We start from the raw sequence: 16,976 nt of genomic DNA on the forward strand, positions 1-16,976 counted from the left end.
CGAAACACTGACGCATGCGCATACCATATTCAGCATATTCAGCAAGGTTCGAAATGTGTCACGACACCGGGTCATAAGGAAGTAAATTGTGTATTCGTAAGACCCCGGATAATAAAGGAGCACGTTTGTCATACTCAGGATAATATTAAAAGAACAGAAGGAGCCATTATCTAGAATCAGAAAACGAGGTCAGTTAGTATAATTTATTTCAATGTGACGGCACAATTATTATTATTATTATTATTATTATTATTATTATATTATTATTAATTATTATTATTATTATTATTATTATTAAATGTAGTGCACTACTGCAGGTTAGGAAAGAATCTCTTTTATTTCCCCACGGACAGTAACCTACTGTTGCACCCGCAGTGACAAGTTTTGGGCAAAGTATTTGAAGTGATTTGTAAATACTACATTTAGGGGTTGAACTGAAGTTAATAACAGGTACAATCTCGGGTTTTTCTTGTACACTTGTACGAGAATACATCAAATAAAGTTCGAAAGTAACAATAAAAAAAAAAAAAAAAAAATATCAAAAACGGAGTTGTAAGTATTAGTGAACACTGTTTTATTTTTATGGTTTTATCCTAGATTTCATTCCATAGAAAACATAAAGGGTAATGGGGAAGAAGAGGGGACAAGAAAAAGACTATAAAGATGATGCTCCTCCCGAGTTTACAGGTAGAGAAAAAAATCACCATATTTTCCTTTTTTTAAAAATCTTTCTAAACATTTTCTTTGTGAGAAAGCCATTATTTAGATGAGAAAAGGTAATATTACTGACTATATAGGATATATATATTATATATATATATATATATATATATATATATATATATATATATATATATATATAGTGTGTACTTGCAGCGTCTTAGTAGTAACAAGTAGCCACGTTTTTGTAACGGATGTGTGCTTGCTTTCAGGTCAGGTACAGCGCATGGATCTGAGTTATTTTCAGTAATTTGTAAATTTTCTTTTGTTTTGTTGTTGCAGATTCTCGGTGCCCACACACTCGCAAAGTATTAGATTTGAGCCTGATTAAAAAGGCAGTACAGGATGGAATGTTGAATGCGTGCCAAGACTGTAAGGGTGATGAAAAAGAAGGGGACAGCATTGAAATCGAGAACACTGAGAGCCCATTGATTTGGGTTTGTCTGAAATGTGGTCATCGGGTACATATCTATGAAGTGCATAAACATAAGTTTTTTGTTGTTTAATGGAAATGTGACTGATTTATTGTAATGCAGTTGGAAGCCCTGGCGTGTATTCTACAATACACCAAAGCTGCATCATCCTGACAAACAGCAGGAGTAATATTATTAATCAAGATCTATTTATATGTTCTTACATAGCTGTCAACATGTGCATGGTGCAATGGGTATAATATTTGTCCAAAGAACAAAACTGGTGTTGTACAAATGTAGTTCTTAAAGTTTTTGTACCCGATTTATATATAATATTAAAAAAAAAATTAGAGACACATTTGTTTATCATAACTCCTTTTTATTAGATCATCCTTACCTGTAGCCTACAAGCACTGGTAAAGCTCTTCGTACTAAGCAGTTGTCACAGTAGTGATGTATGGGGAAGTCTCCACATTTTGATTCGGTTGATGTACAGTAAATATGTCTTGACTGTATTTTGTTCAAGGGTTGTGGAAGAGATTCTGATCAACAACATGCCATTAAGCACTTTGAAAAATCACACTCGGACCCACACTGCTTGGTAGTTAGTTTGGAAAACTGGAACATTTGGTGAGTTGAATGCACCTTGTAGCACCTTAAAGCAAAAGTAACATTACATTCAAAGCAAACCATGAATCGCTGTACCTCATTTTCTTTTCCTAAAGTAACGACAGAGTGAGTTTTTGTAACCTTTTTGTTTACTTGGTGCTCTCTGAAAGACTAAATGATGTACGAGACCAAAAAAAGAAACAGGGTGCTTTTGCATTTTGAGGTTCTGAAAGGCTATCATGACTCTTTCATTTACAGAGGACAGCTTACCTGTTAAGTGTTCTGCATTAATTAGTTATCTTCAGTTAAACAACAGAATCTGAAAATGAAGAACCATTAGAATTTAAGACATTCTACATAGTCAGTGATGGCATAAAACGTGTATGTCACAGTTGATGGTTGGTACAAGACCGTTCTGATGGACAGATCTGCTATTGCGGGACTGATTTATTTTGTCCTGAAATGCTACTGAATCTGTGCATGTCTACATTACACACTGAAGAGAGCGACAGGAAGAAAGCCGCCTTCTAATAAGAGGCACTGTGTTAGATGTAGTAAATGACGGTTATGAAGAGATATTACGTTAAACAGGAATACAAAACTACCACAAAGCTATTATATACATGATTTATATGGCAGTTGGTAATTGGCTTCTACTCCTCCTCCGCCCCCCCCCCCCCCCCCCCCCCCCCCCCCCCCCCGTGCATTTGGAATAGCCAGTAATGATCAGAAAATTTACAAATGAAGGCTTTTATTTTATTTTGATTTTGTTTATGTGTCTGTGTTTTGGCCCAGGTGTTACCTTTGTGATGATGATGTGCCGTATTCCAGCACCGGGTGGTTGTCACAGTTTGTAACTTATATTCAAAAGCAAGCTCTTCTTTCAGAACCAACCAGGAAAACTACAAATAAAAGTAAGCTTTAACTTTCAGTATTGATAATCGTGTATGCAAATGTCATTACTTGCTGAAAAGTAATTACCAGGGGACATTAATTAGATGTTGGTCAATTTTTTTTAGCTTGTACAGTACTTTGTCAACTGAATACCAGGATAACTTGGTCAGAACTGCGCACATGAATATGATGATACTGCATGTAGGCATTTATTGCAATTAGATGTGATTCCACTGTGGAAGAAGTCACCTGACTGAGCTATTGATAAAAGGTCTTTAACCCTGCATGAAATCATCCCTGAGTGCAGTTGTGTGGAGGTAACAAGAGAAAGCTGGATGGCAGTGTTCTCTAACACCAGCATTGTCTGACTTGCTTAATGAACCAGGGTGGCATTTATGTATTTTTTTCCTTTTGAAGGCACGACGTATTGGAAAGTTACGGCTATAAGCCAGGTATAAACATAGAATAAAATTTAAAAAATACTGTATTTGTAATACTAAAGTTAGAGGTATTTTGGTTTATACATTTTAATTTTAAATGGAATATTTACAAAATAAGAACATATGAGACTTTAAATTGATACATATGCAGTTCACAGACACACGAGAGACGTCAATCTGCATTCATGGACCCTTGCATTCCTCTTGTTTAATCTAGATTGTTTTAATTGTAAATGTCAATCACGTGTTGATCGTACATATAAAGTGTTTTTTTTTGTTTTTGGTATTTTTTTTAAATAAAACTACCTTCATTAGCTGCATTGATTTTCTTTTTCTTAATTTTACAGCTGTTAAAGAACATGAAAACCAGATACATAAACTAGAAAATAAGAATGAACAACAGAAGGACAGTAAGAAAGGTGGAACTAGAACGGAAGAAAAAGAAAAGCCTCACAAAGAAATACCTCAGAAAAACACTAGTTTAACTGTGAAAGGATTCAACAATCTTGGGAATACATGTTTCTTTAATGCGGTCATGCAGGTTGGTAATAAGTGGAGAAGGTTTGAGTTAAACTTTTTTTTCTTCTTTAGAGGAGTGACGGATACAGTTTATGTGCATGTACAAATGTAGTAGCACAAATTATTGATAGTAGTATAAGCTAGTAATGTATGGAGGCATTTTGTATATGCTTTTGTCACACTTCTGCATATTTTTACATATAACAAGAGAACTGCTTATGATGAAACTTGGCACATTACTTTGCAATTCACATGGACATCCTGTTAATTTTGGCATGGTCTCTACTTTTTCATGATAGTGTTAGCTAGTTAGAACTAGCAACATTGAATTATTTTGCAGAAAAATAAACAAGCTTTGGTTCAATGCCAGTTAAATTTACTTTAGTGCAGGTCAGTCTGCAAAAGTTGCTGTTGCTTCTTGTATCTAATCACTTCCTGTATTCCAGTGGTCTAACTGCACTTGGACAATGTGACATACTTAAGTGATTAGGTACCGGGAATGTATAGCACTCACACTTTGGGATAATGCATTTCATAGTAATTTTGCATGTGTAGTTGAACAATAAAATACTGACCATATTTTGGTTACGGTTCGCCTAAGTTTGATCGTACTTTTATAGGTGGGTGCCGATTCATTGATATGCACAGTGAACCGTGATGTTTTTCTTGACAATACGAGTGTTTAAATCAGTGACCTCTATCGGTTAAAACGTGAGACTGCATAGTAAAAAAAAAAAAAAGTAGTAGTCTGCAAACAATGATCTTCTTTCATAGATTTATCTTCAGTGCCTGTACTGAAAATCCAAGAATAAAATATTAGTATGTACTCTAGCAGCCTCACCCCAGCTTTTCAATCCCTGTGTGTAAAGAATGTTTTTGTCAAGCCTGCTGTAAGCAAACCGGAGAGCTAAGCGGTGGCAGGTTTTATTGCTGTTCATCACAGTTCGTTTAATGATGGAAGGCAACACTGCAGAATCTGACCTGTGTACCAGCAGTGTGGCCCGACTGGATTTATTTAGCATCAAGGACATACCGTAAGTTCTTGGTAAGAGTCACATTGTGTCTAAACTATGAGTTAAGAATGAAGTATCGGTACTCTGGGAATACAACACATCTCCTTTTTTTGGATCATAATCGCCATCACAGTTGAGGAAGGCAGCGTCAGATCTGTCAGCGAATGCAGGAATGATAACATCTACTACTTGCATACTACTGTATAACCTATAATGCTTACTGTTGTATAACTTACACTGGAAACATCCAATCAAACTATCTTCAGTCCCTAGTGCATTTCATTTGCGTCCCTGCAGTATAGCCGAAAACGACTTCATAAGGTACACACTCCTTTTATTACTGGAACAGCTGCCGGTATTCCTGAATTACACTGGCATGTAAAACAAGAGGCCATGCAGAAGCCAAAGAGGGTAGCATTCACCCACAATGTTTGGATTAAAATGAATCCCCATTTAGAGAACTCTGCGTTTTTATTTAACCCATCAAATTTATATTTTTTTGCGAAACTGCTAACAAAAAACATATGTATTTTCAAAAACCGTATAATTGTATAGATGTATGTATTATTTATAATTACATTATTTGACATTTTTAAAGATTAATCAGAAAACAAATCAGTCAGTATACAGCTATGTCCAAAAGTTTAGCATCACCCTGTAGAATTAACTAATTGTGTGTCATAGTCAAATGAAACCTGCTAAATAATGTTACGTTAACATATTGAATTACATACAGCTTTGTAGTTTTCCAAAGCTGTATTGATACATTGAAAAATGTTGCAGTGTAGCTTTGACTCCACTAGGTGCAGCTCTTGTATCTTCTGAGAGTATTTTTTTTGTCTATTACCATGCACCAAGTTCATCACAAAACATGCATGTCACCTAACAGTAATGATAATCTAATTATTACAGCCTATTTAGAAAAATGTAATTCGTATCAGACAGAAATAATTTATTATCACAATTTTTAATGAAATCAAACATTAAACAAATAATATGATGATGAAAGGTTCACTTATCTGCTAAAGAAAGCTGATGTATATAATTTGAATACCTTATAGTTTGGCATTGTCCTTTATTGAGCTGGTTCTCCCACATGCATGTCACCTAACAGTAATGATAATCTAATTATTACAGCCTATTTAGAAAAATGTAATTCGTATCAGACAGAAATAATTTATTATCACAATTTTTAATGAAATCAAACATTAAACAAATAATATGATGATGAAAGGTTCACTTATCTGCTAAAGAAAGCTGATGTATATAATTTGAATACCTTATAGTTTGGCATTGTCCTTTATTGAGCTGGTTCTCCCTCAAAATGTAACAGCCAGTCTTTACTGCCCTTGAGATTGGTAGAAACAAGCTCTAGTAGTATTTATAAATTCAGCACTACTGACTGTCTAATAGTTATGGATGATATTTTATCAACTTTGTATGTTTTACTGTACATCTGGTAATCAGAATACATTAACTGTTTCCTTTTTTCACACAAGATTCTATCGCATACTGAACTTCTAAAGGAGCTTCTCAGAGACCTGAAAGACAATGAAACCACCATCAAGATTACACCACATCTGTCTTCTGAGCTGGTAAGTCAGTAGAATTGGCTTTGTTTTTGTTTTGTATTTCTTTGCTGGTAGGACGTGAGTAACGTGTTATTAATTCTTTATGCTTTTAGGGGCCAATCATAATAAATGTTGACAAACCAGGGTCTCTGACATTGGCCATGTGTCAATTTCTCACTAAAATTCAGGAAACCAAGAAGAGTGTTGTTACTCCCAAAGAACTGTTCTCCCAGGTCTGTAAAAAGTGAGTATCAACAGTAGTATCTGTTCACCTGCCCATTATGAATCCCTATTTCCCTATTTAATTGAGCATGCACTAGCAGACTCCCCCACTGTCGCTCAGTGTAAGACATGCTGGGATTGAAATTATGTTGTTTGTTTCTCAGGGCTGCCCGGTTTAGAGGATTTCAGCAGCAGGATAGTCATGAACTCCTTCGCTATCTGCTGGATGGAATGAGGTCTGAAGAAATCAAGGTAAGCCCTAGGTATGAACAAAGTAATGGGTGATTTTTGTTGGACTTTTTTATTATTGAATCAGAATTCCCGATTTCAAGTTGAAAACAAATGATAGTGAGGATTTGTATTTTATAATAATAAATATATACACTGCTGTGCAAAAGTCTTAGACATGTTGCATTTTTCTACTCTGATGCATTCAGCATCAACAATTTACTCAAAACCTCCACTAGTTTTTCTACTATTATAGCAATCTTGACTTGCATAAAGAAGGAAAAACATTGAGTGAAATAGCTCACATCACTCGATTTTCAAGGTGTGGTGTCCAAAGCATAACACTATGTAGCACAATTTTTGTTCCTGGGTAGTAAGTGTTATTTCCTAATTGCTTATGCCTCAAAAGTATAGAAAATGGCTATTATTCCCCACAAACTTTGCTTTTGTGACCAGGACAGTGATATTTTGAAATATCACTATTTCCAATGAGAAAACGGGAGCTTTTGTGTCTTTTCGTTCACATAAAGTCAGAAAAAAACAACATATGAATCCAAATTAACATGTATTTATACTAAAGTAATACTAAAATGACTACAAAAGATTTAGAAGTGAGTAGTTTTTTGAGATTTACGATTATTACGATTATATGCAAAGCTCTTGTTTTCTCATTGGAAATAGGTAAATTTCAAAATATCACTGTCCTGGTCACAAAAGCAAAGTTTGTGGGGAATAATAGCCATTTTCTATACTTTTGAGGCATAAGCAATTAGGAAATAACACTTACTACCCAGGAACAAAAAAAAAATATATATATTTGTTACACAGTGTAATCAACAAGTACAGAGAAACATATGTAATTGACAAACTCCAAAAAGCTGTCTAACAAGGATGAGAAATACTTGAAGATAATATCCTTAAGGAATAGAAAGAAGAAAGTGTTGAATTGACAACAGAACTGGCAGGAGGCACAGGTATTGTTGTCCATCAAATTAACGTTACGAAGGTCACTCTTGAAATCAGGACTTAAAGGATGTGTTACATTAAGAATACTTCTGTTAAGAAAGGGTAACAAGACTAAAAGGCTAAAATGTGCACAAGAACACAGAAATTGGACCATGGAACAATGGTCAAAGGTGCTTTGGACTGTTGGTGTATGACACCTGTGTTAAGGATAAACTGTGCTTCTGTAAAGTTACTTAGAGCTGAAATAGTTAAGTTCACATACAGAAACTTTATATTTGTCATTCCTAGCGAAAAAGTGCAGGCATCTTTAAGACATTGAATGATTCTGGAAAACAAGAAGATGCAGAAGAATCAAAGAAGTTGATAAAAGGTAAGCACACAATTCACATGATTGTATTTTTAGTTCTTATTGTATTGTGCTATTTTAGCTACAGTACTGGTTTAATTCCGTGGGGAGGGTTACACAAGAATGTGATTTCAGAAGAATTTTTGAAAAAAATAGTAATACTTTCAGTTAACATGTGTTTCAACCATAAGTAATAGCAGTTATTTTTATGAATCCGCATGTCACCCATCAGAATATAAACAATAAATTGTCTCTTTAAATAGAATATGAAAAGAAGGGGGAGCTTCAGAACTTTGTAGACCAGGTTTTTGGAGGAGAGTTAACAAGCACCATTATGTGTGAGGAATGCAAAACTGTAAGTAAATATGTTCCCATTTTTCATTTTCTCCTGGTTTTGAAAGTGTCCATTTCTTAAATTATACATCTTTTAATTATTTAGTACCAGGAAACTGAAAATAATTTGGATCAAGTTCACTAATGTATATTGAACTTTCATAAAAATTGTAATTAGCTAATTTCCTTCACGCACGTAATATTTTATCCTGAGTAAAATATCAGTGTTGCCTAACATTTTGTAATGCAACAGGTGTTAGTATATTTTTGGCTGTTATTGATGTTATAATAAAGTCTCCTCAATGTTTAGAAAGCAAAACCCCTAACTTATCCTAAACTAAACTTAACTGTGTACAGAATGTAAGGTTATTACAAAATAAGTACAAATTACAAAAAATAGATACTCTTCTATTTGTTGTCCTTCAGATATCTTTGGTAACAGAGATGTTCCTGGATTTGTCTCTACCTGTTTCAGATGAGGTACAAAAATGTTATTAATCTTCAAAGTGATAGTTTGCATTACTTTCAGCTTGACTTCCTGAATATATATATATATATATATATATATATATATATATTATATATATATATATATATATATATATATATATTTGTGTAATTGTATTCCTTGTTCATTTATTTGAAAAATACATGTTTAATGGGTTTTAAATTCCTAGTGGCTCCTAATCAGTGTTTGGGAGTAAAACAGTACATGTAACACCATTACTGTAATCTGATTATATTTTTCAACTTGTAACTGTAATGGTTCCTTTATCAGACAGGTAATGTGGTAACAAATTACATTGTATGTGACTAATGCTTAACGTGGAAATCAGAAAGCTCTTCAGTGCAAGTTAAACTTTACATGTCACTGGACGTGCTTTACATATGGTCTTGCTTGAAAATGGTGTCAGAAGAGGTAACTTGATAGCTGTATTTTCAAAGAATGTTTGAAGCTGCAGCCTGACCAAACCAGAGAAAAAAAAAACTCTGTAAAATGTAAACTGTGCCTGAAAAGTAACTATTTGTATCTGTAATTAGTTTTGTTTAAATAACTTAACTAACAGATTACTTTTTAAAACTTCTCCAACACTACTGCTAATACTACATTGAGTGTAAAATGGTGATGTGTGTCCTAATTTCCCTGATGGCATTAAAAACCATACTTCTATGCAGAATTTAAATGCCCTGCTATTACAAATTTACTTAAGTACCAAGTCTTTAGACATAATACTTCAGTTTTATTTCTTGGCTTAACTGGGTTTTCAGGCCATTGGTTTATGGGGTGTATTTTCTCTTAGGCTTACAGAAAGAAGTCGCTGAAGAAAAGTGAAAGAAAACCTAGCATAAATGAAGATGAAGATTATGGTGTTTCTCCTGCAAGTAATGCAGATAATGGAATCCCCACTGCCACCAGTAGCAAATACCAGCTAAAGAAGGACAAGAAGCATGCCAAAAAACAAGCAAAGGTAATTTTCTTTTAATGCCTTAATTGTGGAATTATGGGTAGTTGAGGTGCATATTGCATCATATCTAAAGCTGGGTACACACCTGAGCAATCAGTTGCGCAACCCAATTGCTCCAGAAGTCATGCATTTTTTATGATAACTGAGGTGACAGATTTTTAGAACCTTGTACATAATATTGTTTTATTCTATTTTTGGAATTTGTACTCTCATTTGATTTTGCCTGTTCCAACAATTTTCTTATTTAACGGTGGCATCATAGAATTCCAGACAGTAATAGCTGAGGTAACATGTAATGCAAAGTTCACTTTGACCGGTCCAACACCTATGCGATTCCTCTCGTCAGTCCAAAGGTTTCCCATCAAACTGAAAACTCGCTCCACAAATGCATTACTGCATGGCACAGAAAACACATGATGAATAATTTTCAAGATATTTGGGGCTTCAGCTGCCCTGAAAAATGCATGCCACTCATCAGCAGGTCCAGTGAGACTTATCTTCCATTATAGCTTTGGCAGCAGTCCTCAAGAGACAGAACTCCCTGTACAAGTCATCCCTGTCCACACTCAGTTTCAGAAGGTCATGCAGCTTCATAAAGCCATCAAATGATGGCACACTGGCAAAGTGGTTAACATTGTGCAGGTGCAGGAATGCAGCAGTGATCAATAAACAGACAACAATAATCCTGGGGTAATAATGTTTTGTTTTACCGTTTTTTTTACCGTCGGTCATGTTTTTGTTCCAGTAGAATGCTTCTGAACAGCATCGACTCCATCGTATTTTACAGTAAAGACGCACTGACAGTTTGTACAACAGGCGTTTGTTTTATCAGCACATTTTGCCAGACAGTCTTTGAACTCATTTTAGACAGTTGTCATTGAATGTGCAGTTTCAAATACGAGATTTCTTTTTCGGGGGTGTAGTTGGATCACTTGGTGCAGCATCGCTGTGGCAGAGCAAAGCTCTGCCCTTTTTAAATTGGCAGGGATGGGGTTAATTTCCCCTACCTGCCTGGGTTTATTATGGTCAGGTGGCTGGGGTTGATTAGGTTAACCTAATTAACCAATTTAAAAAGGGCAGAGCTTTGCTCTGCCACAATCGCCCAAACCTTCCATTCTTTGAATTTTATTTTTGTCACACATTTCAGTTTCAAACCGCTTATACTTTTCTCGCACATCTCTTAACTTTTCTTGAGATTCTCACACACGCGGTGAGCTTGTGTGTTGGTGGACAGACAGCGTCTGTATTTTCAGCAGTTTTGATCTGTTATCACTTAAACTGGGCAAGTGGCAATACCGCAGCAATGATCTTTTGCTGGACATAGAAATGTCTAACATTAGATATCCCTGTGTAGTGTGATAACAATGTAAACCTTTCCTCACACACAAAAAAAGGCACATAAAATTGTTTCACTGGCAACCGGCAAGTCCATAGAAAATGTGGCCAGATGGCAACCCCATATGCAGGTCACAATATAATGTGTATTACAGTACATGTGGGATTCTTGTATGATTTATAAAAAAAGGCAACATACCTCTATTGCAATACGTTATGTTATGCAAAGAAAGTATCATGATTCATCAATACACAATGAATGCATACATCCCTAATGTTAATACCTATCGTATTTAAATATCTATCTGTATATTAAATATACATATATGGAGGAGAAAGAATTTTATAGATCAGGGTCCAATACTAGAAATATCTTCTTTTCACTTTACTTTTTATTGCACATGCTACATGTTTATGTAAAGATATATTTAAGTAGCAAAGGGATGAGTTGAGGGAACTGTATTTTGGAAAATAAGTTATTGTTAAATATGTTTAACCCCTTCAACTCCAGATATAAAAATTAATGTTTTATTTGTAAACTGTATCATGCATACGAAATGCAAGGTTTCTGTAGAAAATATAAAATAAAAATAAGAAATAAAAATAACTTCTGTAAACAGTAGCATGCACATTATTATTTTGTTTTTGCTCTGACCTAGTAAAACATACATCACATCAAGCTATTTCAGTTCCTTTTTACTGTATTTTGTACCTTTCAGGTAAGCATGAAAGCCTGTACAGTTGAACGGTGGGTGTATCTATTGCTGTACACTTTGGTGCAAAATCAAAGCATGGTTTTGGCTCTGTGTTTTTCGTCATCGTTTTCACAAAATAAAATCTTTCAAAGTTTTCAATTGTTTCCAAAATCCCTGATCACTAATCAAACTTCTTTACTTCTGAAGTCTGAATCAGTCTTAAATGTTGACATAATTAGTTTTAAAATAATGTCAAGCAAGTTATACAAAAAGAAGTAAACCAGTAGTACTGCAAATAAACTATGCCGAAATGAAAGTCAATACTATATATACACATTTAGATCGCTGGTGGTTTCTTGCTGTATCTTCCATTCTTATTAATGCAGTCACAGATGCAAGGAATGTTTGAGCAAAATGCATCGTCACTGGAAAAACAGTGCCTATACAGTATGCATCCTGCCAACAGACCAGGCTGAATGAAACCCCTGAATAGATGGCAAACCTTGACGTATGCAGGTATGGCATAGTTCTGGAAGTGCTTTGTCTTTTGACGTGCCTGCACACATCCTGGAACTGAAGTGGTTAATACAACTTTAATAGAACTATAATATTTAACAATTCTACTTGTTCTCTTTTTTAGAACCAGCGAAGGCAACAAAAGCATGAAGGAAAGGTGTTACTTGCCCATGCAACTGAGCAGAATTCGGAGGAACATCAGAACGGTGAAGAGTCCTCATCTCAGGGCAACCTGAGCCAGCCAGACACAGAGAACCTAAAAGAACTAAATGGATGTACTGACAGCAGTGAACCAGTGTTGCAGAATGAAAAAGAAGTAAGCGATACAGAGCTTTGTGAAGACACCAGCAGTTCTGGGCATGACAATGCAAATGAACACACAGAAGCTGAAAAGAACAACACAGACGGTCACCAGTTAGACCCTCTAGAGAATTTACCAGAACCATCTAATACCACTACAGTACACTTTAAACAGTTCAGTGTACTTACTCCTGATGAAAACCTTGTTCAAGATTTAAGCAAAATAAGCCTGAACGGTAATATTGTTTCCCATGACGATATAGAGTTAGAAATTGGTAACTGTGACGGTCCTTTTGATGCCAAGGAATACACAGTGGCTAACCAAGACCCAGTGGTGGCATTTTGTACTCTCGCCAACCGAGAAACTCCAGGAAAGCAAGAAAGTTCAACCCAGTCCTGCCTGTATCAGTTTACACAAAAAGAGAAACTCACAGGAACAAACAGGCTTCGGTGTAATACTTGCTCACAAAGAAAGTACAAGGAACCAAAATCCAGTATAGGTAAATTAACTTTTTATATATTTTATTATATTTTTTGAGAAAAAGCACACTCCATAGCATGTGGCTTCCTATGTTTTTTTGAACTGTGAATTTGAAAACTTGTTTGTTGAGTTGGTAAATCAGTGTCCAAAATTTAAGATAAATAATACTGATGTTTGTTGCCAATTCAGTTTTCAGTGGAACTTGTGCTTTTATACTGCAGCCACGTCCAGTAGATGTTATCCAAAGGCAATTGGGACAATTTGTGCACATCAAAATGTGTTAAACATAATTAAATTTCACATTTAAAAAAAAAAATAATTTGAAAATTTGACTCTCACCGTAAAATTGGGATGTTTCTCCACAACAGAATCTGGTAATATTGTATGGCTGGTATTATTCAATGGACTTCAAGCTAGTGTTTTATAATATTAAAAAAAAATGTAGTATGTGATAGATGGGAAAAACAGTATTTAAAAAATGCTTCTGTTTGGAACAAGCACTCTGCTGTGAGTAAAGTATGTTGAAAAGCAGCAGTATGGTTGTGTATTTTATGTGACTTACTAATACAACGTCACCATCCATTCTGTTATAGTATTTTATAATGTGGGGGGAATGCTTTCTTAACATTTGATGAGACTATGTGAAAAACATGCATTACATGACATTTGCTTAAATAAAGAATGTTTATTTGAAGGTGACAAGAAGAGTGTGTACACTGATGCCCAAAAACAGATGTTAATTTCTATGGCCCCTCCTGTTCTTACTCTTCATTTAAAGAGATTCCAACAGGTAATATGTTATGTGTTTAGGTTAGGTTATTGACTTTTGTAAGGTGTCTGGTTTTAGTATTTCCAGATCATGTTTTGCACATCTTGAAGTAAGTAGTGGGGTTCTTAAAAATATAGCTTTATACATCCCCACATGTTGCTAGAACTTGTTGTTTAAAGTACCTGTATTTTTTTTTTCATTGTTGACATACTGACAACTTTTTACACTTAACTTTTAAAGGCTGTTTCAAAGGTCTTTTCAAAATTGCCACTGTAGTGGGGTCTATAACAATTTGTCTCCAACAATTCACCACCAGCATTTCATCACCAGGTACAATTCATCACGGAGGGTGCATTATCATATCACAGCTGTTTAAAACGCTACAGGCTTGTAGGTAGTTTGAAATGTTGGCGCTTCTAGTGTTAAAATAAAGGTTTGAAAAGTAAACTTGTTATTTTTGTTTTGTAAAAGTTAGTACATTAAGGGTTTTATGTAATTTGTAAGAGAATACGTACTGTATTGTACTGTACTGTCATTTATGATTTATTATAGCTCTATTAGTTTTTAGCACAGCTTTTATGATATATTGTGGTCTTAATCGGTGAATTATTGTCCATGATGAATTGTCACTAGTGATTAATTGTTGGTGATGAAAAGTTTGTGATTGAATTGTTGGTGATGAAAAGTTTGTGATTGAATTGTTGGTGATGAAAAGTGTGTGACAAATTGACGGGATACCACTCTAGTGCACTGGGGTTTGAGATCTGTCCTCTAAAAAACACTGAAGGAATTTTTAAAAAACAAAACAAAAACTTAACAAGTGCTCTGGCTTTTCTGTTCCCTTACCACTTCATGGATCGTTATTGATGTGTTACCTGTTTAACAATGTGGGCAATAATCCTTGCAGTACACTAAAGTGGACATTTTGGAGAGAGCTTTGAAACAGACTTTAAAATTTTGTAAAAAGTTGTCAGGATGTTAACAATGAAAAGAAAAAAATACAGGCACACTATTTAAACAGTTGCAACATGTGGTGATGTGTAATACTATTTTCTGAACCCTGTTACTTACTCTTTAAGTAGATGGTTATGTAGAGAAGATGCTTGTCAACTTCATTGTGACCCAGTGCAGTGTAACAATACAAAACAAAATGTTGCATTCCTAAATTTAAACATTATAAAATTAAACTGAATCTAACACTAGCTAGTTGTGTTAATTGTGCCTTATGAGGTTCCCTGGGCTTTAGTTTAACCAATGCCTGTATTTTTCTGATTAGATCTTAAACAAGGGTCATTTTATGGAGTTTCTAATTCTGCTGTTTTGAAGGGCTGCAAGCCTACTTACCTCTCTATCTTATTCAAACTCAAATGTTGTTGATGGAGACCGTTCTATCCATAAATTTTAAAAGTATAAATCTGGAACCTTGAATGCATACTGTACTACGGTCCTGTGGGTTGTAGGTTTGTGTCAAAACATATTTAATGCCATCCAGGCATACACACAGACATATTTTATTACGCAAGATAACTAACAAAAAATACTTTTTATTAGTTTGTGGTGGGGAGGGGAGAAAAAAAAAAAAAAAGTTAACTTTTTTGTTTTTTTGTGTCTCACTTTAGGTTGGGTCCAGCGCATGCAAAGTAAACAAACAGGTGCGGTTTCCTCAGATTCTTGATTTGGCCCCTTTCTGCACGGTGAACTGCAAGGTAAAAGCATTTGCAGACATTGTTACAAGTATTGTGTAGACAAAAATGTGAAAAAGGATTTACAGATAAGCTGTGCCCCAGTGTTTGTAGTTTTGAGCATTCTGTTAACCGTAAGTTATGTCTGCTCCACAGAATGTAGCAGGTGACAAAGGGGTACTGTACAGTCTGTACGGAATTGTGGAACACAGTGGTACTATGAGGTCTGGTCATTATACTGCCTATGTTAAAGTCAAATCTAACTGCCACCTTTCAGAGCATCTTAATGGCATGACCCCACAAGGTATGTATCTGAATATACACATTAATACTAAAAGAGTAGTAAACACATTGCGTTAAGAGAATTCAGTCATTGCATCTTTGTTTTAGTAAAAAAACAGGTAGTTGGGTTGCTGTTTCATAGTCCCAGTGGTGCACTTCCAATATCTCATATCGCAGGTGTGTTTTGAAATGCAGACTGTTCATCTTTATATAAACACCAATCCAGTCAGAAATTGAACAGGGTGTGTGTTTGTCTTCATAAAGAGGAAGTTAATTAAGAAACTACACTTGTTTTTGTATTGACAGTGTCAGAAGCAGAATCATTGAAAGGATCTTGGTTCCATATAAGTGACTCAAGAGTTCAAGCTGTGCCTGAAAGTAAAGTACAAAACTCACAAGCCTACCTCTTGTTCTATGAGAGGATTCTCCACCAGACACACACAGACAAACACTGAACCAAACTTTTGAGCTGCTGGGATTGCTACAGAAAGAAAAGGCAAGAATATGCGTGACAGAACGTTATGCTGTTTGTTTACACACTGAATTACAGGACAGAAAGAATATTAAGGTACCAAAAAAACAATGATGTTTAAAACTATAGTTCTCCATAAAAGAATGAAATGTTAAACTTGATCTAATAAATTTGTTTTTATTTTTTCAAATGAAAAAAATCTGTTTAATTTTCTAAATGTTTAAACTTGAACATTTTTAATCTTTGTAACTAATCAAAGGACAATATGAGTAGCTCATTAGAGTGCTGTTACTATTATGTAATATATTCTACAACATTAATATATATGAGATTCATGTATATGATGTGTACAGTACTTGTGTACATGGAAAATATTTCAAATATTGCATAAGTTGCCTTATGCGATACACATACTACTGTATAAAACTAAAGCTGACATCTATTTAACATGGATATTTTTGATAATGTGTAGGAAAAATGATAAACAGAAAAGCATTACATTACATTTCACAGTATAGAAATTACAAATGAGCAATACTCCACTAGCAATTTTTTTTTTTTTTTATAAAACATTTCAACAAAATATTTGAAAACCATGAGCAATTATGCAGGATTGAAAAGTATCTTACTTGGCAGGGTCTCTGTGTCATTAGATATGGAATACTACTACATTAAAACTTAGGAATAAAGCCTTTGTGTTATTA

The 16,976-nt window shown here is 34.7% G+C and overlaps 1 protein-coding gene across 3 annotated transcripts; it reads left to right on the forward strand.

Annotated features, from left to right (window-relative positions):
* The first annotated feature begins 77 nt into the window (after positions 1–77).
* Positions 78–16,976, forward strand: LOC121320406 (ubiquitin carboxyl-terminal hydrolase 16-like). Of its 3 annotated transcripts, none has more exons than XM_041258698.1 (18): positions 78–188; positions 598–687; positions 1,003–1,181; positions 1,660–1,763; positions 2,538–2,656; positions 3,424–3,617; positions 6,108–6,203; positions 6,293–6,423; positions 6,566–6,653; positions 7,884–7,965; positions 8,205–8,296; positions 8,701–8,754; positions 9,576–9,743; positions 12,411–13,086; positions 13,763–13,857; positions 15,456–15,542; positions 15,675–15,822; positions 16,107–16,976. In XM_041258698.1, exons 2-18 carry the CDS (start codon positions 627–629, stop codon positions 16,253–16,255), a joined length of 2,523 nt encoding a protein of 840 aa, XP_041114632.1. In that variant the 5' UTR covers positions 78–188; positions 598–626; the 3' UTR covers positions 16,256–16,976. The 3 variants fall into 3 exon arrangements, with proteins under 3 accessions (XP_041114632.1, XP_041114634.1, XP_041114633.1); XM_041258700.1 differs by having other exon boundaries at positions 6,368–6,423; XM_041258699.1 differs by lacking the exon at positions 78–188 and adding an exon at positions 354–450.

Source organism: Polyodon spathula, chromosome 9 (genome assembly GCF_017654505.1).
Source record: "Polyodon spathula isolate WHYD16114869_AA chromosome 9, ASM1765450v1, whole genome shotgun sequence".
NCBI lineage: Eukaryota > Metazoa > Chordata > Actinopteri > Acipenseriformes > Polyodontidae > Polyodon > Polyodon spathula.

Bases quoted from the DNA above. Each gene is read 5' to 3' on its own strand.
- LOC121320406 (XM_041258698.1), top strand. From the start codon at position 627: ATGGGGAAGAAGAGGGGACAAGAAAAAGACTATAAAGATGATGCTCCT. The intron at 15,543-15,674 runs GTAAAAGCATTT...TCTGCTCCACAG, and splicing joins TCTGCACGGTGAACTGCAAG to AATGTAGCAGGTGACAAAGG. The intron at 15,823-16,106 runs GTATGTATCTGA...TTGTATTGACAG, and splicing joins TAATGGCATGACCCCACAAG to TGTCAGAAGCAGAATCATTG.